General features: G+C 45.5%; 1 protein-coding gene across 4 annotated transcripts in view; it reads left to right on the plus strand.

Annotated features, from left to right (window-relative positions):
* The window catches only part of MIA3 (MIA SH3 domain ER export factor 3), a 181,665-nt gene extending 166,441 nt beyond the window's left edge, over positions 1-15,224 (plus strand). For 3 of the 4 annotated variants that reach the window (XM_033935451.1, XM_033935453.1, XM_033935454.1), the window contains 2 exons: positions 6,398-6,545; positions 14,015-15,224. In XM_033935451.1, coding sequence (XP_033791342.1) covers positions 6,398-6,545; positions 14,015-14,652 — 786 coding nt within the window. In that variant the 3' untranslated portion in view covers positions 14,653-15,224. The remainder of the gene's footprint in view (positions 1-6,397; positions 6,546-14,014) is intronic. The other variant, XM_033935452.1, reaches the window with a different exon arrangement.
* Positions 15,225-17,727: the final 2,503 nt, after the last annotated feature.

The following is a 17,727-nucleotide window of genomic DNA, read 5'->3' on the forward strand; positions in this document are numbered from 1 at the left end:
CTATGTAGAGAGTGATAAGGACAAAGGAAACATGATAAACAAATACTTCTGTTCAGTATTCGCAGAAGAAAAGCATGGAGAAGGACTACAATTAGCAAAGCTACACCTGAGAATGGAGTGGATACTGCACTGTTCACAGAAAAGAAAGTGTTTATGAACAACTTGAAAAAGTGAAAGTGGGCTGATATGGGACTGATATGCTTACCTGTGTTCTACAATAATAATAATAATAACAACTTTATTTTTGTATACCGCTATACCACAAGCAGTTCAAAGCGGTTTACAGAGGAAGAGACTGTACACAGACAGCGAAGTTACAGAGAGAGAATTTCGGATTACATTAGTAAGTCAAGAGTGGTTGGGTGCTACCGTAAGAGCTACAGAGATACAATGAGGTAGGAGGGGTCACAATTTTCTATCAAGGAATCTCTTGTAGGTACAGCCCTTCAGGGAGGGGAAGGCAAACAGATGAACATTACGTGTGCAAGTGGTACCTGGAAATGCAAAATGGTGTGACAGGTAGATTGGGGAAGAACCTGTTATGGTTTTAAAGCAGAGGCAAGCAAACTTGAAGATGACCCTTGCCTCCATCGACAACCAGTGTAGTTTTCTGTAATATGGGCTTATATGACCGGATTTTTTAAGGCCATAGATGAGGCGGACGGCAGTATTCTCAATGATTCTCAGACGTTTGATGGTTTTCTTAAAGGATCCCAAGTATATGATATTGCAGTAGTCCAAGGTGCTCAAGATTAGAGATTGAACCAGCAAATGAAAAGAGAGGAAGTCAAAGTAGTGTTTGATGGTACAAAGCTTCCAGAGGGTGCTAAAGCATTTTTTAACCTGTGCATTAGTATGGTCTTCAAAAGTCAGGCATCGGTCCAGGGTGACTCCAAGATGGTAGAATTGATTGGGTAGGTTAGCCCGTTTAATTTCAAAGAAGTATTCGTTAGATTGTGGTTAGGGCTTGCCAGGAAGAACTTGTTTTTTTCTGGGTTCAATTTTAGTTTGAATTGTGAAGTCCATTGTTCTACCTTGGTGAGAACTGATGAGGTGAGTTGTTCTGTCTCTTGTGACAGTGAGGTTATGGGAATGATAATTGTAATGTGGGCAGCTATATGTACGATTTCAGTTTTGAATCAGGTAACATGTGTCCCAGTGATGCCATGTAGATGTTGAACAGAGAAGGAGAGAGGGGGGAGCCCTGTGGAACTCCGCAGGGGTTATACCAAGATTAGGAAAAGGTTCCGTCGCTGTGGGCCTGGTATGAACGGTTTATACTTGTCCGGAGATGCCAATGGAGTCGAGGCATCTGAGCAGGATGTCATGGTCAACAAGGTCAAAGGCACTGCTCAAGTCGAACTGGAGTACCAGTGTGCTTTTTCCCAGGGAGAACAGATGGAAGAGGTGATCAGTCAGCGAAGCTAAGACTGTTTCCGTACTGTAATTTGTGCGGAATCCTGAATGAGAGTCATGTAGAATGTTAAACTTCTCTAAATATTTCATGAGATCAAGGTTGACTAGGCCTTCCATTAGTTTAAGGAAGAGAGGTATGTTGGCGATGGGTCTGTAGTTAGCAGCCGAAGAGATTGGTTCCTTGGAGTTTTTGATTATAGGAATTACAAGAATGTAACCGAGTTCCGATGAGAAGTGGCCAGTGGACAGACAAAGAGAGAGACCCAGTTGAAAAGTTCAGTTTTGAATTGTAATGGGGGCTGTTTTCATGATAGTTGGGAGGCAGTTGTCTAGTAGGCAGTTGGATCTTGTATATTTAGAGTAAAGCTTGAGGAATTGGTTCCAATCTGGGTTTTCGAAGTGGTTCCAGATCATGTCGGCAGTTGAGCTTTCGTTACCTGGAGCAGATAGATTGATCGATAGGTCTGTGCTTGTAGCTGCAAGAGATGTTTTCAGTTTTCAAATTTTTGTGGCAGAATAGTCGGCTAGGTTTTCAGCAGAGGGTGGGAGATCTGTGTAAGAGCGTTTGTGTAGATCGATGTCGAATAAAGAGTTGACTATTCTGAAGAGGTCTATGCTATTCAGTGAAAGAGAGTTGATTGTTTGGGAATAATGTTTACATCGCTTTTCTTTAATCATTTATTTGTACTCTTTAACTTTTAGTCACCAAGTGAATCTGTCTTCATCTTTTCCTGATTTGCACCAAATTCTTTCCAATTTGCATACTTCTCTTTTTAATGGTAATAGATCAGCATGGATGGAAGTTAGGCTGTAGTGCGACCAAAATTCAACTGGGTTGAGTTGTCCTCTTGTCCAGATCGTTTTTTCTTTGTAGTTGATCCTTGGCTTCCTTTTTGGTTGTTTTTTGAGCCCACTCCTATGATAGTGAATACTATGAAACGCCATCTCAATATCGTAATGATTCACCCAGCGCTTTGTGATTTGAACTGTTTTTCATTCTCCAGGAATATGAATTTGAGGGATCATTTATGCCCAGTAGTCACAAGGACAGTTGATGGGATGAGGAGGGTGGTCATTGTATGGCCTGTCCAATGTTGTGGTCATTGAAGTTGTGGTCATTGTATGGCCTGTCCAATATTGTTAGAAGGTCCTGTTTTCCAAGATAAGAGAACTAATAAAATCTTTTTTTTTTTTTTTTTTTTTTGTAAGCTGACATCTCATGCACCTCTATGAATGTCATCTATTTGTTAATTTGTCCTTGCGGTTTATACTATGTGGGACAAACATCGTGTCAACTGAGAATCCGTCTCACTGAGCATCGACATTGTATAGCTGCAGAGAAACTGATGGAACCAATGGTTGAAAATTGTTTGCAAAAACATGCGTTTTCTACCTTCCGATACCAGGTACTGGAGCAATTAAAGATGAAAGCTTGTCGTGGAAATATCCAACGCTGTTTACGTCAAAGGGAGCAGCGTTGGATTTTCCTTCTGCAATCTGCCCTTACCAACCTGAACCATGCCATTGAATGGAAAGCATTTTTTAGGTGGCATACAAGCGATGTTGCTGTTGAAGCATTCAAAGCAGCTATACATATAGAAGTTTACAACCCCTGAAGACACTTATGGCGAAACGGGATACTCCTGTTGGGATGCTTGGGACTATGTTTCTGGTCATAGATTAAGGACAAAAATGGACTGAGAAGGAGCCAGTGACATCAGGAAACAGAACATGATTGAAAGCTAAGTAAGCTGTGTTTTACTGCTTTTGCTTGTAATGTTTTTGCTTCCACTGATCCATTGAGCTATGGAAGATTTCTGAACTTTTGTGATTCTGTGACTGTGCTATTGATTTTTTATTTTTGCTGTTTTTTGTTTGTTTTTTTGCTGGTTTCTCCACTGCATGGCTATCATGAAGTCCTTTAAAGATTGCTGCTGAAATTCCCAAGATTTTTTTATATATTGTTGCATCTCCTTTAGTGGTTTTCTGTATTGTTGGATTGAGCCACATAAGAAACTTATTTTGCATGGAGGTAGAGTTTTTTCTGACCTATGATAAGTGAACTTACTTGCTTTCAGCTCTAGCTGTTATGTTAAGTTCCATGATATTATGTGAAGTCTTTTTTTCTCTACAAATGTATGAGCTTGTGCCTCTGCCTCAATAGAAAGGGATAGAGTAGTAGTGTGTATAGTGGTATTTACTATCCTACCTGGTGTATAATATTATTGATTTCAACTACCCCAACACTGACAGGATAAATCAGAGAGTGTTAGGGAGGTAAAATTCCTAGATGTCATAAATAACTGCTCCTTGGAGCAACCAGTCAAGGAATTAACAAGAGGGAGAGCTATTTTAGATTTGGTCCTTAGTGAAATACAGGACATAGTACAAGAGGTAAGGGTGTTGGACCCGCTGATAACTGGAGTGACATTGCTAAAGAAATTACTATAGCAGCATTTAATTTTCACAAGGGCAACTATGATAATATGAGGAAAATGGTTAAAAAGAAGCTAAAAGGGTATGTGGCAAAGGTCAGAAATGTAAAGCAGGCGTGGATGTTGTTCAAAAATACCATTTTGGAAGTGCAGACCAGATGTATTCCACGTATTAACAAAGATGGGAAGAAGAGAAAATGAGAGCTGACATGGTTTAAAGGCAAAGTGAGAGAGGCTATTACAGCCAAGAAAACATCCTTTAAAGAATGGAAAAAGGATCCCAATGAAGACAATAAGAAGAGACATAAACAATGGCAAGTTAAATGCAAAGCATTGATAAAGAAAACTAAACAAGAATATAAAGATCAACTTGCCAAAGAGGCAAAAACTCATATACAATTTTTTTTTTTTTAGGTACATCAAAAGCAAAAAAACCTGTGAGGGAATCTGTGGGACCTTTGGATGATCAAGGAGTAAAAGGTGTTCTCAGGGAGGAATAAAGCCATAGCAGAGAGACTGAATGAATGTTTTGCTTTGGTCTTTATGGAAGAAAATACAGATATGGATGGACCATTTGGCCTTTATGTGCTATCATGTTTCTATGTAAGAAATCTACGTGAACCGGAAATGGTTTTCAAGGGTGATGAGGTGGAGGAATTGAAAGAAATCTCAGTGAACCTGGAAGACGTATTAAGCCAAATTGACAAGTAAAGAGTGATAAATCACCTGAACCAAATGGTATACATCCCAGGACTCAAACGTGAAATTGCTGATCTGCTGTTAATGATCTGTAACCTGTTGTTAAAATCGTCTTTAGTATCTGAAAGGGTGGCCAATGTTATGCCGATTTTTAAAAAGGGTTCCAGGGGAGATTCGGGAAATTATAGACCGTAAGCCTGACCTTGATTCTGGGCAAAATAGTGGAAACAGTTATAAAAAAATAAAATTGTAGAACATGTGGACAAACATGATTTAATGAGACAAGAGTCAGTATGGGTTCAGCTGAGGGAGGTCTTGCCTCACCAATTTGCTTGACTTCTTTGAAGGTGTGAATAAACATGTGGATAATGCAAGCCGGTTGATGTAGTGTATCTAGATTTCCAGAAGGCTTTTGACAAAAGTTCCTCATGAGAGGCTCCTGAGAAAATTAAAGAGTCATGGGATAGGAGGCAATGTTCAATCGTGGATTAAGAACTGGTTATTGGACAGAAAACAGAGGGTGGGGGTGGATGACCATTTTTCTCAGTGGAAGAAGGTAAATAGTGGTGTGCCACAGGGATCTGTGCTGGTACCAGTGCTATTTAACTTATTTATAAATTATCTAGAAATTGGAATTACGAGCAAGGTGATAAAATTTGCAGATGACACTAAACTGTTCAAAGTTGTTTAAATGCATGCAGACTGTAAAAAAACTGTAGGAAGACCTTAGGATATTGGAAGACTGGGTGTCCAAATTGCAGATATTTGGACAAATGCAAAGTGATACACATTGAGAATAATAATTCAAATCATAGTTATCAGATGATAGGAACCACCTTTAGGATCAGCACTCAAGAAAAGGATCTGGGAGTCATCGTAGATAATACCCTGATGCCTGCCGCTTAATGTGCGGCAACAGCCAAGAAGGCAAACAGGATGCTAGGAATTATTAGAAAAGGGATAGCTAATAAGACTTAAGAAAGTTATAATGCCTCTGTATCACTCAGTGATGCAACCTCACCTTGTATATTGCATTCAGTTCTGGTCTCCTTATTTCAAAAAAGATATAGCGACACTAGAAAAAGTTGAAAGAAGAGTGACCAAGAGGATGGAACTCCTCTCGTAGGAGGTTATGGCTCTTCAGCTTGGAAAAGAGTTGGCTGAGAGGAGATATGATTGAAGTCTGCAAAATCCTGAGTGATGTAGAATGGGGACTTTTTTTTTTTTTTTTTTTTACTGCACCAAGATTTACAAAGACTAGGTGACACTCGATGAAGTTACACTTTTAAAACCAATAGAAGGAAATATTTTTTCACTTGGAGAATAGTTAAGCTCTGGAACGTGTTGCCAGATGATGTGATAAGAGCAGTTAATGTTGCTGATTTGGACAAATTCTTGGAGGAGAAGTCCATAGTATGCTGTTGAGACATACATGGGACGGTAGCATGGAATGCTGCTACTATTTAGGTTTTTGCCAGGTACTTGTGACTTGGATTGGCCTCCACGAAGATGGGATACTGGGCTAGATGGACCATTGGTCTGACCCAGTAAGGCTATCTTATGTTCTGAAGTACGTGCACACATTTACACCTGCCTCAGAGGAGGTATAACTTTATGGGAGAGCATTTGTACACTACTGTAGCTGGTTATGGGTACCTATATTATAAAAAGATCTAGTTGCCTATGTTCCTTTATAAAATAGGCTCCTTTTTGACATATATATAGGCTCCCTGTTATAAAACCAAGCCCTAAATAAGAAAAATCCTTGGTATATCTGTCTGTATTTAACAGGGGATGTTGATTTTGGATTTCTGAAGAAATATTTTAAAATAAACTTTGTTGTTCAGGTTATGCCTGGTTCTGGAGGTCCCCCTTCATTTCCTGGAACTCCGTTAATGAGTTCACCATCCTCGGGACCTCTGCCTCAACCACCCATTCGATTTGGACCTCCATTACCAAGAGGACACTATGGACCTCGACCTCCTCCACCCTTAAGTAAGTATGCAGGACTATAATGCTTCTTTTAGTAAAAACTTTGTACAAAAGTCTTGCTTCTGTGTCTGAGCAATTTATACTTTTGATGAGAGCAGGAGAATGTGCTCAAAGGGAATACCCAAAGCTGACCAAAAATCTTTTAAAAAATTTTTGCAATTTGGAACTTTTGCTGGCAAATCTTTCAGTTGGAAATAATCTTAATTTTGTTTTTTAATTGTATTCAATTTTCTGTACCGTTCTCCCAGGAGAGCTCAGAACGGTTTACATGAGTTTATTCAGGTACTCAAGCATTTTTCCCTGTCTGTCCTTATGGGCTCACAATCTATCTAATGTACCTGGGGCAATGGGAGGATTAAGTGACTTGCCTAGGGTCACAAGGAGCAGCGTTAGTTTGAACCCATAACCCCAGGGTGCTGAGGCTGTAGCTTTAACCACTGCGCCACACTCTCCCCGCATTGTGTATTCTGCATCTAGCCCTGTGATGTAGCCACTTGGGGAGCCTGGGCTCCCACCCCATTTTGGGTTTGGGCCCCCCCAAACTGCAGTACCCTTGGGCAGGGATGCCCAAGCCCCACCATGGCCCATACCTTTTTCAGTGTGAAGAATTCTGTAGTATGCTTTCTAGACATCAACACTCATTCCTCGCACATGCTCGGTTCACTTGGGCATCCTCGCCAACAAAGATAACATTTTTAATGGGGGTGAAAGAGAGCAGAGACAAATGAATGCTCCCCCAAGTCTATCCTGGGGCCCCTAAAAAATGGGCTGCTGGCTGCTCCCATGATACAACCTATAAAGTACTGGAGGTAATTTTTTAAGGTTAGTATGGCATTTGTTCTTGTTCAGAACTGCAGTATACACAGTTTCAAAGAGGATGCAATTTGGATGGGCCAGAAAACTATGCATGTATTTCCCATTTTGCAATAAGCACAGCATGCATACCTCAAAAAAAGAAAAAAACTAGATGTTGACATTTGTACCTGTTTTAATAAAAACATTAAGGCCCCGATTCTATAACCAGCGCCTAAATTTAGGTGTTGGAAGGTGCCCTGCCAATGGTCAGAAACGGCAGGGTTGAAGCACGTACTGATGCCTAAATAAAAGGCGGCTGAAATGGCTGCTGGAATCACAAAGTGGTGATAGGCAATCTAAAGCGCCTACCCAGCCGTGAATCACACCAAGATAGGTGGCTGAAATATAGGCCCAAATAACCCTGGTCTACATTTTAGCCACTTATCTTTGCCTAGACTGTAGCAGCCGATTGCAGCAGAAGAATTCCCCCATCAGCAGAGCGGCAGGGATTCCACAAAGCTGTGATTCTTGGCCACCAGTAACAGAATCACGGCTTTAGGAAGCCCCTGCTGCTCAGCTGATTTTGGAGGGGGTAATTCCCCCGCACAATCTGTTGAGAGCAACTGCGGCTTACCCGAACTCAAATCAGCCAGCAGGAGAGATGCTCAATCCCTCCTGCTGGCAGCCCCCACTAACATCCCTGGCAGGAGGGATACCCAATCCCTTCTTCCGGCACCCTCTGCTTCCCAAACATCCCCGGCTGGAGGGATGCCCAATCCCTCCTGCCAGCACCCCCCACCAACACTCCAAGTCCCTGAAACCCACCCAGACCCTTCTTTGTAGCTTTTATTGAAAGGCTGGCCAGAGGGATGCTCACTTCCTCTGGCCAGCAGGCCCGTCTCTTCCGAATAGCAGGTCTTCCCTTTCCTGGTGCATCCTGGGATGCACTGGGGTGGGGCCTAAGGCCATGATTGGGCCAGGTGCCTAAGGCCCCTCCCATAGGAGGGGCCTTAGGCACCTGGGCCAACCAGAATCTTAGGCCTCTTTCCCAGTGCACTCTGGGGTGCATTGGGAGTGGCCTAAGATTCCCATTGGCCAGATCCCTATGGTCACTCCATAGGACAGTGTCCATAGCCAGAAGGCTGCTAGGCTACAGAGAGAGAGGTATAACCAGTAGCAGAAAGGTGGTGGTAATGCCCTTGTACAAATCATTTGTAAGGCCCCACTAGTATTATATTTAGTTTTGGAGGCCGTATCTCTCTAAGGACATTGGTTTGGAGAAAAGCAACAAAATTGGTATGGCGTCTGTACCAAAAGATATATGAGAAGAGACTTGATCTGAATATTTATACCCTAGAGCAATGTCTCTCAAACTTTTTTAGCTCTGGCACACTAAACAGAACAAATGTTTTTTTGTAGTACATTATAATCTATAATAATAAAACGCTAAGCGCGCATGCCCACTCGCGCCGCGTGTTCCCTGAGATCTGATCTGTCGGGATGTGGCGGCACGAATGCGCATGCGCGCTTCCAGGACGCGCGGAGTGGCAGCTGCCGAGAGGATGGCTGTCGGCGGAGGGCAGGCGCCGGAAAGGGCTAAGACCGGCGGGAGCGGCAGGGTCGAGGCACAGTCAGCAGTGCACGGCTATGGAGAGCACGCGGTCTGCTGGCTCACGAGTGTACAGTCTGCTCTGGCCCATGTGGAAGCCGGTGCCTCCGTGCGACATGCAGTGGTGCCATGGAGAACGGGTCAAGTATCAGCGGTGCGAGGCAGAGGAAGCATGCGGTTTCCTTGGCAGCCAGGGTCTGCATCCCTCCTGGTGGTGCATGACGGCAGTACTTGGTTGAGAAGCTGTTATAGGAAGTGGCGCACTGGGCAAGGTTGCAGCTGCCAGCCGTGAGCGCGGTTCGTGCATGGAAGGTAAGGCAGAGAGAGATATAATTAATAGTAGCAGTGGTAGTAGAGAGGCAGAGTGAGGGGAGAAAAAAAGGGTGGGAGGCAACACAACCTAAAACCTAACCAGGCACCATCTTGAAAAAAAACAACAACTCCCCCCAAACTGCACAGGGAAATGGAGGGGGAGGAAATGCTGCTGCTGCATAGGGGGCAGGGAGAGAGACGGACAGAAAGAAAGCAGGAGGGAGAGAAACAAAAATAAAAAGACAGGGATAGGGAGAGAGACAGAAATAAAGACAGACAGACATATATTCTAGCACCCGTTAATGTAACAGGCTAAAGACTATTTGAAATTATAAATTTGCAAAACTAACAAAAAATTAAATTTGAGTCAGTTACCGTATTTTCGCGGATATAACGCGCACCATTGTAAAACGCGCACAGGGGTATAGCGCGCAGAAATCACGATGATATGTACAAAAACTTTTCTATACCGCGCTCAGGCATATAACGCGCATGCTGCCCGACTCTCCTTTCGCCCGCCCTGACTTTCCGTGCGCTGTCCCGACTCTCCGTTCACCCCCCCTGACTTCCGTGCACTGCCCTGACTTTCCGTGCGCTGTCCCGACTCTCCGTTCACCCCCCCTGACTTTCCGTGCACTGTCCTCCCTTGAAGTCCTGTCCCCCCTTGAAGGTCTGTCCCCATCCTGAAAGCCTGATGCCCCCCCCGACGTCCGATACATCCCCCCCCCCGGCAGGACCACTCGCACCCTCACCCCGAAGGACCGCCGACTCCCCAACAATATCGGGCTAGGAGGGAGCCCAAACCCTCCTGGCCACGGCGACCCCCTAACCCCACCCCGCACTACATTACGGGCAGGAGGGATCCCAGGCCCTCCTGCCCTCGACGCAAACCCCCTCCCCCCAACGACCGCCCCCCCCCCAAGAACCTCCGCCCGTCCCCCAGCCGACCCGCGACCCCCCTGGCCGACCCCCACGACACCCCCACCCGCCTTCCCCGTACCTTTGTGTAGTTGGGCCAGAAGGGAGCCCAAACCCTCCTGGCCACGGCGACCCCCTAACCCCACCCCGCACTACATTACGGGCAGGAGGGATCCCAGGCCCTCCTGCCCTCGACGCAAACCCCCCTCCCCCCCAGCCGACCCGCGACCCCCCTGGCCGACCCCCACGACCCCCCCACCCCCCTTCCCCGTACCTTTGGAAGTTGGCCGGACAGACGGGAGCCAAACCCGCCTGTCCGGCAGGCAGCCAACGAAGGAATGAGGCCGGATTGGCCCATCCGTCCTAAAGCTCCGCCTACTGGTGGGGCCTAAGGCGCGTGGGCCAATCAGAATAGGCCCTGGAGCCTTAGGTCCCACCTGGGGGCGCGGCCTGAGGCACATGGGCCAAACCCGACCATGTGTCTCAGGCCGCGCCCCCAGGTGGGACCTAAGGCTCCAGGGCCTATTCTGATTGGCCCACGCGCCTTAGGCCCCACCAGTAGGCGGAGCTTTAGGACGGATGGGCCAATCCGGCCTCATTCCTTCGTTGGCTGCCTGCCGGACAGGCGGGTTTGGCTCCCGTCTGTCCGGCCAACTTCCAAAGGTACGGGGAAGGGTGGTGGGGGGGTCGTGGGGGTCGGCCAGGGGGGTCGCGGGTCGGCTGGGGGGGAGGGGGGGTTGCGTCGAGGGCAGGAGGGCCTGGGATCCCTCCTGCCCGTAATGTAGTGGGGGGTGGGGTTAGGGGGTCGCCGTGGCCAGGAGGGTTTGGGCTCCCTTCTGGCCCAACTACACAAAGGTACGGGGAAGGCGGGTGGGGGTGTCGTGGGGGTCGGCCAGGGGGGTCGCGGGTCGGCTGGGGGACGGGCGGAGGTTCTTGGGGGGGGGGGCGGTCGTTGGGGGGAGGGGGTTTGCGTCGAGGGCAGGAGGGCCTGGGATCCCTCCTGCCCGTAATGTAGTGCGGGGTGGGGGTAGGGGGTCGCCGTGGCCAGGAGGGTTTGGGCTCCCTCCTGGCCCGATATTGTTGGGGAGTCGGCGGTCCTTCGGGGTGAGGGTGCGAGTGGTCCTGCCGGGGGGGGGATGTATCGGACGTCGGGGAGTCGGCCGGGCAAGAGGGCTTGGGCTCCCTCTTGCTCCGATCGTGGATGCGGGTGCGGGTGGGAGCGCGTGCGAGCGGTCGTTCGGGGTGGAGGTGCGAGCGGTCCTGCTGGGGGGGTGAATCGGGCGTCGGGCGGGGTGGGAACTATGTTTAAAAACTTTTCTATACCGCGCTCAGGCATATAACGCGCGAGGGGTATGCGCGGTACGTAAAATCACGTATAACGCGCGCGTTATATCCGCGAAAATACGGTATTTAAAGTTTTTTAAGCTGTGTGTGGGTAATTGTAACAATGGTGAAACTAAAGTAGATTGAATTGCTAATAATGTGATGGATGTGCATGTTTTTGAGTGCAAATTAACTAAAAATGCGGCTCAGTAGTCAACAAGCAAACATGCATTTCATCATCCACCATCTGCAGTTTTCTGTTTTTTCGATTTAATTTCTGTCAGAGCTGAAAATCCAAGTTTGCAAAGATAAGAAGATCCAAACGGAAACAAAGCATTGATTGCTTTTTTGCTCAAGTTAGGATAACTAGAACAAAAGTATATGAATTGACATTGCAGGGAAGGTTGACTTGGGAGTAATGTCAGGAAGTACTTTTTCACAGAGAGGATGGAGGATGTCTGGAATGCTCTCCTGTTGTAGGTGGTGGAGGCAAAAACTGGAATGGAAGTCAATAATGCATTTGATAAATACAAAGGATTGCTATATGTAAAAAGAATGGAATTTTTAAAAAACTTATTAGTACTTATATGGAAATTCCAGTATTTGGGAAGAAAGATCAGTGCTGAGCAGATTTCTTCAGACTGTGTCCTGATTTATGGCTAGATAGATCTGGATGGAATAGAGAGGGTTTTGACCTTTTTTGGTTGTCCTTCTCTGTGCCTTTTCTAATTAAGCTATATTTTAGCTTAGAAGTGGTGACCAAAATTGCACACAGTTTTATTTCAGCATGGAGTAATACAAAGGCATTTATCCATTTCTTTTATATTATCCATTCCTTTTCTAATGATTCCTATTTGCTTTTTTGGCTGAGGGTTTATTGTATCAAACATCTATATCCTTTACCTGGATAGTAATTCCTAATGTGGAAACTTGCATAAATATAGATATAATTTGGATTGCTCTTCTTTACATGTAACACTTTGCACATCTTCCCATTGAATTTCATCTGCCATATGGATGTCTCATTAAAATTCTTTTGCAAATTCTCTTATGATTATTCATCAGCAAATTTTATCACTTTACCAACCAACTATGTACTAAGGCAGGGGTCAGCAAACTTTTTACAGCAAAGAGTCAATTTATCCAAAATGTTTGACCTAAGTTCTACAAGGAGCCACAAGGTGTAACTTCACTCCCCTCCAACTCCTTGCAAGTCTCTGCACCTCTCATCCCTCCCTCCCTCCCTCCCCTATCCATCCCCCTCCCCCACCAGCCCATAGCCAAGGTTTTCTCCCCTCTCCAGGCCCTGACCCTTTAATCTCCCTCCACCCCCCAGGCCTACCAAGGTACCTGGTGGTCCAGTGGGAGTCTTTGTAGCAGGAGCGTGGCCCTCTTGTTCCTGCCTCCTTATGACTGTCTTCTAAAATGTCTACTCGACCTCTCGCAGTAGCTTGTGATACTACAGGAAATGCCGTGAGCAGCTGCAAGAGGTCGCGGCAGCTGTTTTAGAAGGCAACCATGAGAAGGCAGGAGCGAAAGGATGCGCTCCTGTCACAAAGACCCCCGCTGGACCAACAGGTACCTCGGTAGGCCCGGGGGGGGTCATTTGGTTGGGAGGGAGATTAAAGGATCGGGGCCTGACAAGCCGCATGTGGCTTGTGAGCAGCAGGTTGCTGACCCCTGTACTAAAGCCTCAGTTTTTATCTTTGTTTCAGTTTGGAGGTGGCCATAGCCAACTTTTCTCAATGATTGGGCTGCAAAATGCAGCACTGCTTCCAGGATATAGTGAATGAGTTTGCTTGAATATTGAAGGTGCTCAGCAACCAGAGTTGCTTCCAATGGAAGTGGAAATAACAGAGATTAAGGAGAATTATTTCCTTAATCCTTCTTGTGAAACCTTGGCTAAAACAAAATCTAATAGGAAACTTTTATCCATATACATATACACACGATGTTTGGCATGGATAAAAATAGCTGCATCTTTAAAATTGCTATCTACATGTGGAAATACCACTATTTATATATGGAGATGCTGCTAACATAACCCTTTCAGTGTACTTGACTTAAGTTTTCAATAAAAATTATACATGAAATATAGTAAATTACAATAATTTTTCTAACACGTTTCTGTGTTATGTTAAATATGTTTATATCAGAAAGCCGTATGTATTGTCTGACTTTTTTTAAAAGGCTGGGTGATTGGGGCAATAGATGCCTTTTTTTTCAAACAGTGCAGTTTAAGCAGGAAAATGTATATAGAGTATTGCTTGATTGTTGCCGAGTGTGGTTGTAGAAGCATTAAAATCGATGACGTTCCCACATAAAAATAATACATGAACAGCCATCTTCATTTCATAAACACAAAATTAGGGCACCCAGTTAACAGGTGTCATCTATATTCTTTGGACTAAGGAAACAGTTTTCTATAATATAATTGTATTTAAGACAGTTTTGAAAACAAGTTCATTTCTGTTTTGCTTTTCTTTTACTAAAACACTCTCTTTTTGTCTCTTAGTTCGTGGCCCACCTTTGCCTCTAGGAGCAAGAGACTATTTACCAGGCCCCCCACTAGGAATGAGAGAACTACCACCAGGTCCATTGCCAGGAATGCGGGGTCTTCCACCGGGCCCTCCACCAGAGATGCGGGGTTTTCCGCCGGGCCCTCCACCAGAGATGCGGGGTTTTCCACCGGGCCCTCCACCAGAGATGCGGGGTTTTCCGCCGGGCCCTCCACCAGAGATGCGGGGTTTTCCGCCGGGCCCTCCACCAGAGATGCGGGGTTTTCCACCGGGCCCTCCACCAGAGATGCGGGGTTTTCCACCGGGCCCTCCACCTGAGATGCGGGGTCTCCCACCAGGCCCTCCACCGGAGATGCGGAGTCTCCCACCAGGCCCTCCACCGGAGATGCGTGATTTGCCTCCTGGCATGTTACTGCCTCTTGGTCCAACTACAGATCCAAGAGAATATATACGTGCTACTCCCCATTATGGACCTGTGGGCCTTAGAGAGCATTTATCTGGTCCACCTGCCCAAAGGGATTGTCCTCTTCCTTCCAGAGACTTCCTTCCTCCAGATACAAGAAACAACCCACCAGCCCCTCCCCCAGCTTCAGGCCAAATTGACTGTACAGATGTTCCAGAACATAGACAATAACTTCAGGCCTATGGCATGGACAGAAAATATTTCATGTAGTTTAAAAGGATATCATTGGATTCATTGTACAAAAGTGAATCTGTTTTAAACTCATTCTTATATTTTATGGGTGTGTTTACTTTTCTGCAGGATTATATTTTCTCCTGAATCTCTCTGGAAATATGTATAATTACAGATCAACTAGAAAAGGAAAAAAGCCAATTCTGGAATGCAAGAATGAATTTTGGTAATGGACTGGAAATAGTGTCTTAGAAGAGCTTTAGCTCTTTTAAAAAAAGTGCAATATTGAATACCTGTTTGTGTCATTTTAAGTTAATACAGCTAATATAACCAGTGTGTTTGACTGATTTGTAATATCATGACAAATATATTCATAACATTTCCTGTGGAAATGGTTTTCCAGAAGTAGAATGCTTTCTAACATCACATCTTACCACTTAGTTTATTGTGGACTACTGATTTACAGAGAGACTAAAGAACTTGCAGGTTTTTAACCACTGAGTACTAAAAACCAGAAGCACAAATTACACTGTATTCAGATAATTGTTTTGAAATAAAGATAGTAAATCTGATTTTTTTTTCCTCCATTTGTACATATATATTTGCTTCACCAAGTGTCAGATGCACAGTAATCACTTTAGTGCACCACCTATACTTGGTCACCTTTCCTAATTGCACGGATTCTTTCAAATAAATAAGTATGGCAAATTTGTTTAGCATGTTTTCTCTGAGCAAGGTATAGAGTCATGTTGCTCTGAAAAGAAGTACTGTATCACATACTTCTATAATAAGATCATGCTATTTTGGATCTGCAAATAGTCTTTTGTCATGTTACTAATTTACTCACCAGAGAGGTTAGACTAAGTGACATGTAGTTACTAACCTCTTCCATTGACTTTTTATGAAGAGAGATAACTTGCACCTGAAACTGTGGCTCTCTCCAAAGATCTGTGTATGGAACAGGTGAAACCACATGTCTTAATATACTAAAATGTATCCTATCTGAGTCCACTACATCTTAGGTTTTGCTAGTTCCTTGCAAATTATGTCATAAGAACATAAGAATTGCCGCTGCTGGGTCAGACCAGTGGTCCATCGTGCCCAGCAGTCTGTTCACGTGGCGGCCCTTCGGTCAAAGACCAGTGCCCTTTTTGAGTCTAGCCTGACCTGCGTATGTTCTGGTCCAGCAGGAACTTATCTAACCTTTTGCGAGCAAATAGTTCATAGCTGATTATATACAAAGAAATAGATCAATTAAACTGAGATATAGATAGATATATATAAAAAAAGATATGTGCTTTTTTAAAAATGGTAAATTATGTGATATCTGCCTTTTTTGATGTATGACCTTGCCACCTATCAGAGCCGCCTCTGATTCCTTTGATAAATACTTTTATTCAGTATTGCTACTTTCTAGAGTGTTTGCTTTTTTACCTTACTCTTACAATCATAGCTTTGTATATCCTCCTTTTACTAACATACTAATAAATCTTTCACTCTACTTAGCTACTTTAACTGTTTTTCCTCCATTTCTTCTTTCGCTGTCCTGGTTAGTTTCCATTAACCTTTCCAGATATTTTTTTCTTTGTCTTCTTTCTGTGATCCATTAAACCTTTGCTTACCAGGGGCCCCTTTTATAAAGCTACAGTAGCAGTTCCCCTACAGCGAATGGGCTTTGATATATTTGCTACAGGAGGGAGAATCACTACTGTAGCTTTGTAAAAGGGGCCCTAAGCTTTTTGTTTTGTTAGCCAGCTTTTTTTATGTGTGTGTATATGTGTGTATGTATATATATTGTATAGATATATAGATACAAATAGATAATTCTTATTTTTTTAATTCTTTATTCATTTTCAAAACTTTCATTAAGTGCAACAAAAATACAATCACTTTACACTTTAACATCACTTACTGACCCATCAATGAATATATTACATCAAATATCCCTCCTCCCCTAAATCCATCATTAGAACTTTAGCATAAAATAACATTAAGTATCACCCTCCCCTCCCTGGACATTTATGAAAAAAAGGGAAAAGAAACAATTAAAATTTAATCTGTACAATATTTTGCTAATGGCTCCCAAACATCATTAAACTTTTAAAGTGCCCCTGCTGCATAGCAATTACTGTATTTTCACGCATATAATGTGCGCGTTATACGTGTTTTTACAAACCGTGCATACCCTTGCGCGGTATACGGGTGAGCGCGTTGTACAAATTTTTTTTTACATAGTTTCCCCCCCCCGACGTCTGATTCACCCCCCGCAGGACCGCTCGCACGCACTCGCACCCCCACCCCGAAGGACCGCAGACTCCCCGACACGATCGGGGCAAGAGGGAGCCCAAGCCCTCTTGCCCCGCTGATTCCCCAACTCCCCGACAATATCGGGCCAGGAGGGAGCCCAAGTCCTCCTGGCCCTGGCGACCCACCCCCACCCCCGCTAGTTGTTCGGGGCAGGAGGGAGCCCAAACCCTCCTGGCCACAGCGACCCCCTAACCCCACCCCGCACTACATTACGGACAGGAGCGATCCCAGGCCCTCCTGCCCTCAACGCAACCCCCCCCCCCCCCAACGACCGCCCCCCCCCCCAAGATCCTCCGACCGCCCCCCCCCAGCTGACCTGCGACCCCCCCCTGGCCGACCCCCACGACACCCCCACCCCCTTCCCGTACCTTTCTGTAGTTGGCCGGACAGACGGGAGCCAAACCCGCCTGTCCGGCAGGCAGCCAACGACGGAATGAGGCCGGATTGGCCCATCCGTCCCAAAGCTCTGCCTACTGGTGGGGCCTAAGGTGCCTGGGCCAATCAGAATAGGCCCGGGAGCCTTAGGTCCCTCCTGGGGGCAAGGCCTGAGGCACATGGTCGGGTTCGGCCATGTGCCTCAGGCCCCGCCCCCAGGAGGGACCTAAGGCTCCCGGGCCTATTCTGATTGGCCCAGGCGCCTTAGGCCCCACCAGTAGGCAGAGCTTTGGGACGGATGGGCCAATCCGGCCTCATTCCGTCGTTGGCTGCCTGCCGGACAGGCGAGTTTGGCTCCCGTCTGTCCGGCCAACTACAGAAAGGTACGGGGAA

The sequence above is a fragment of the Geotrypetes seraphini genome, chromosome 3 (genome assembly GCF_902459505.1).
Source record: "Geotrypetes seraphini chromosome 3, aGeoSer1.1, whole genome shotgun sequence".
Lineage (NCBI taxonomy): Eukaryota > Metazoa > Chordata > Amphibia > Gymnophiona > Dermophiidae > Geotrypetes > Geotrypetes seraphini.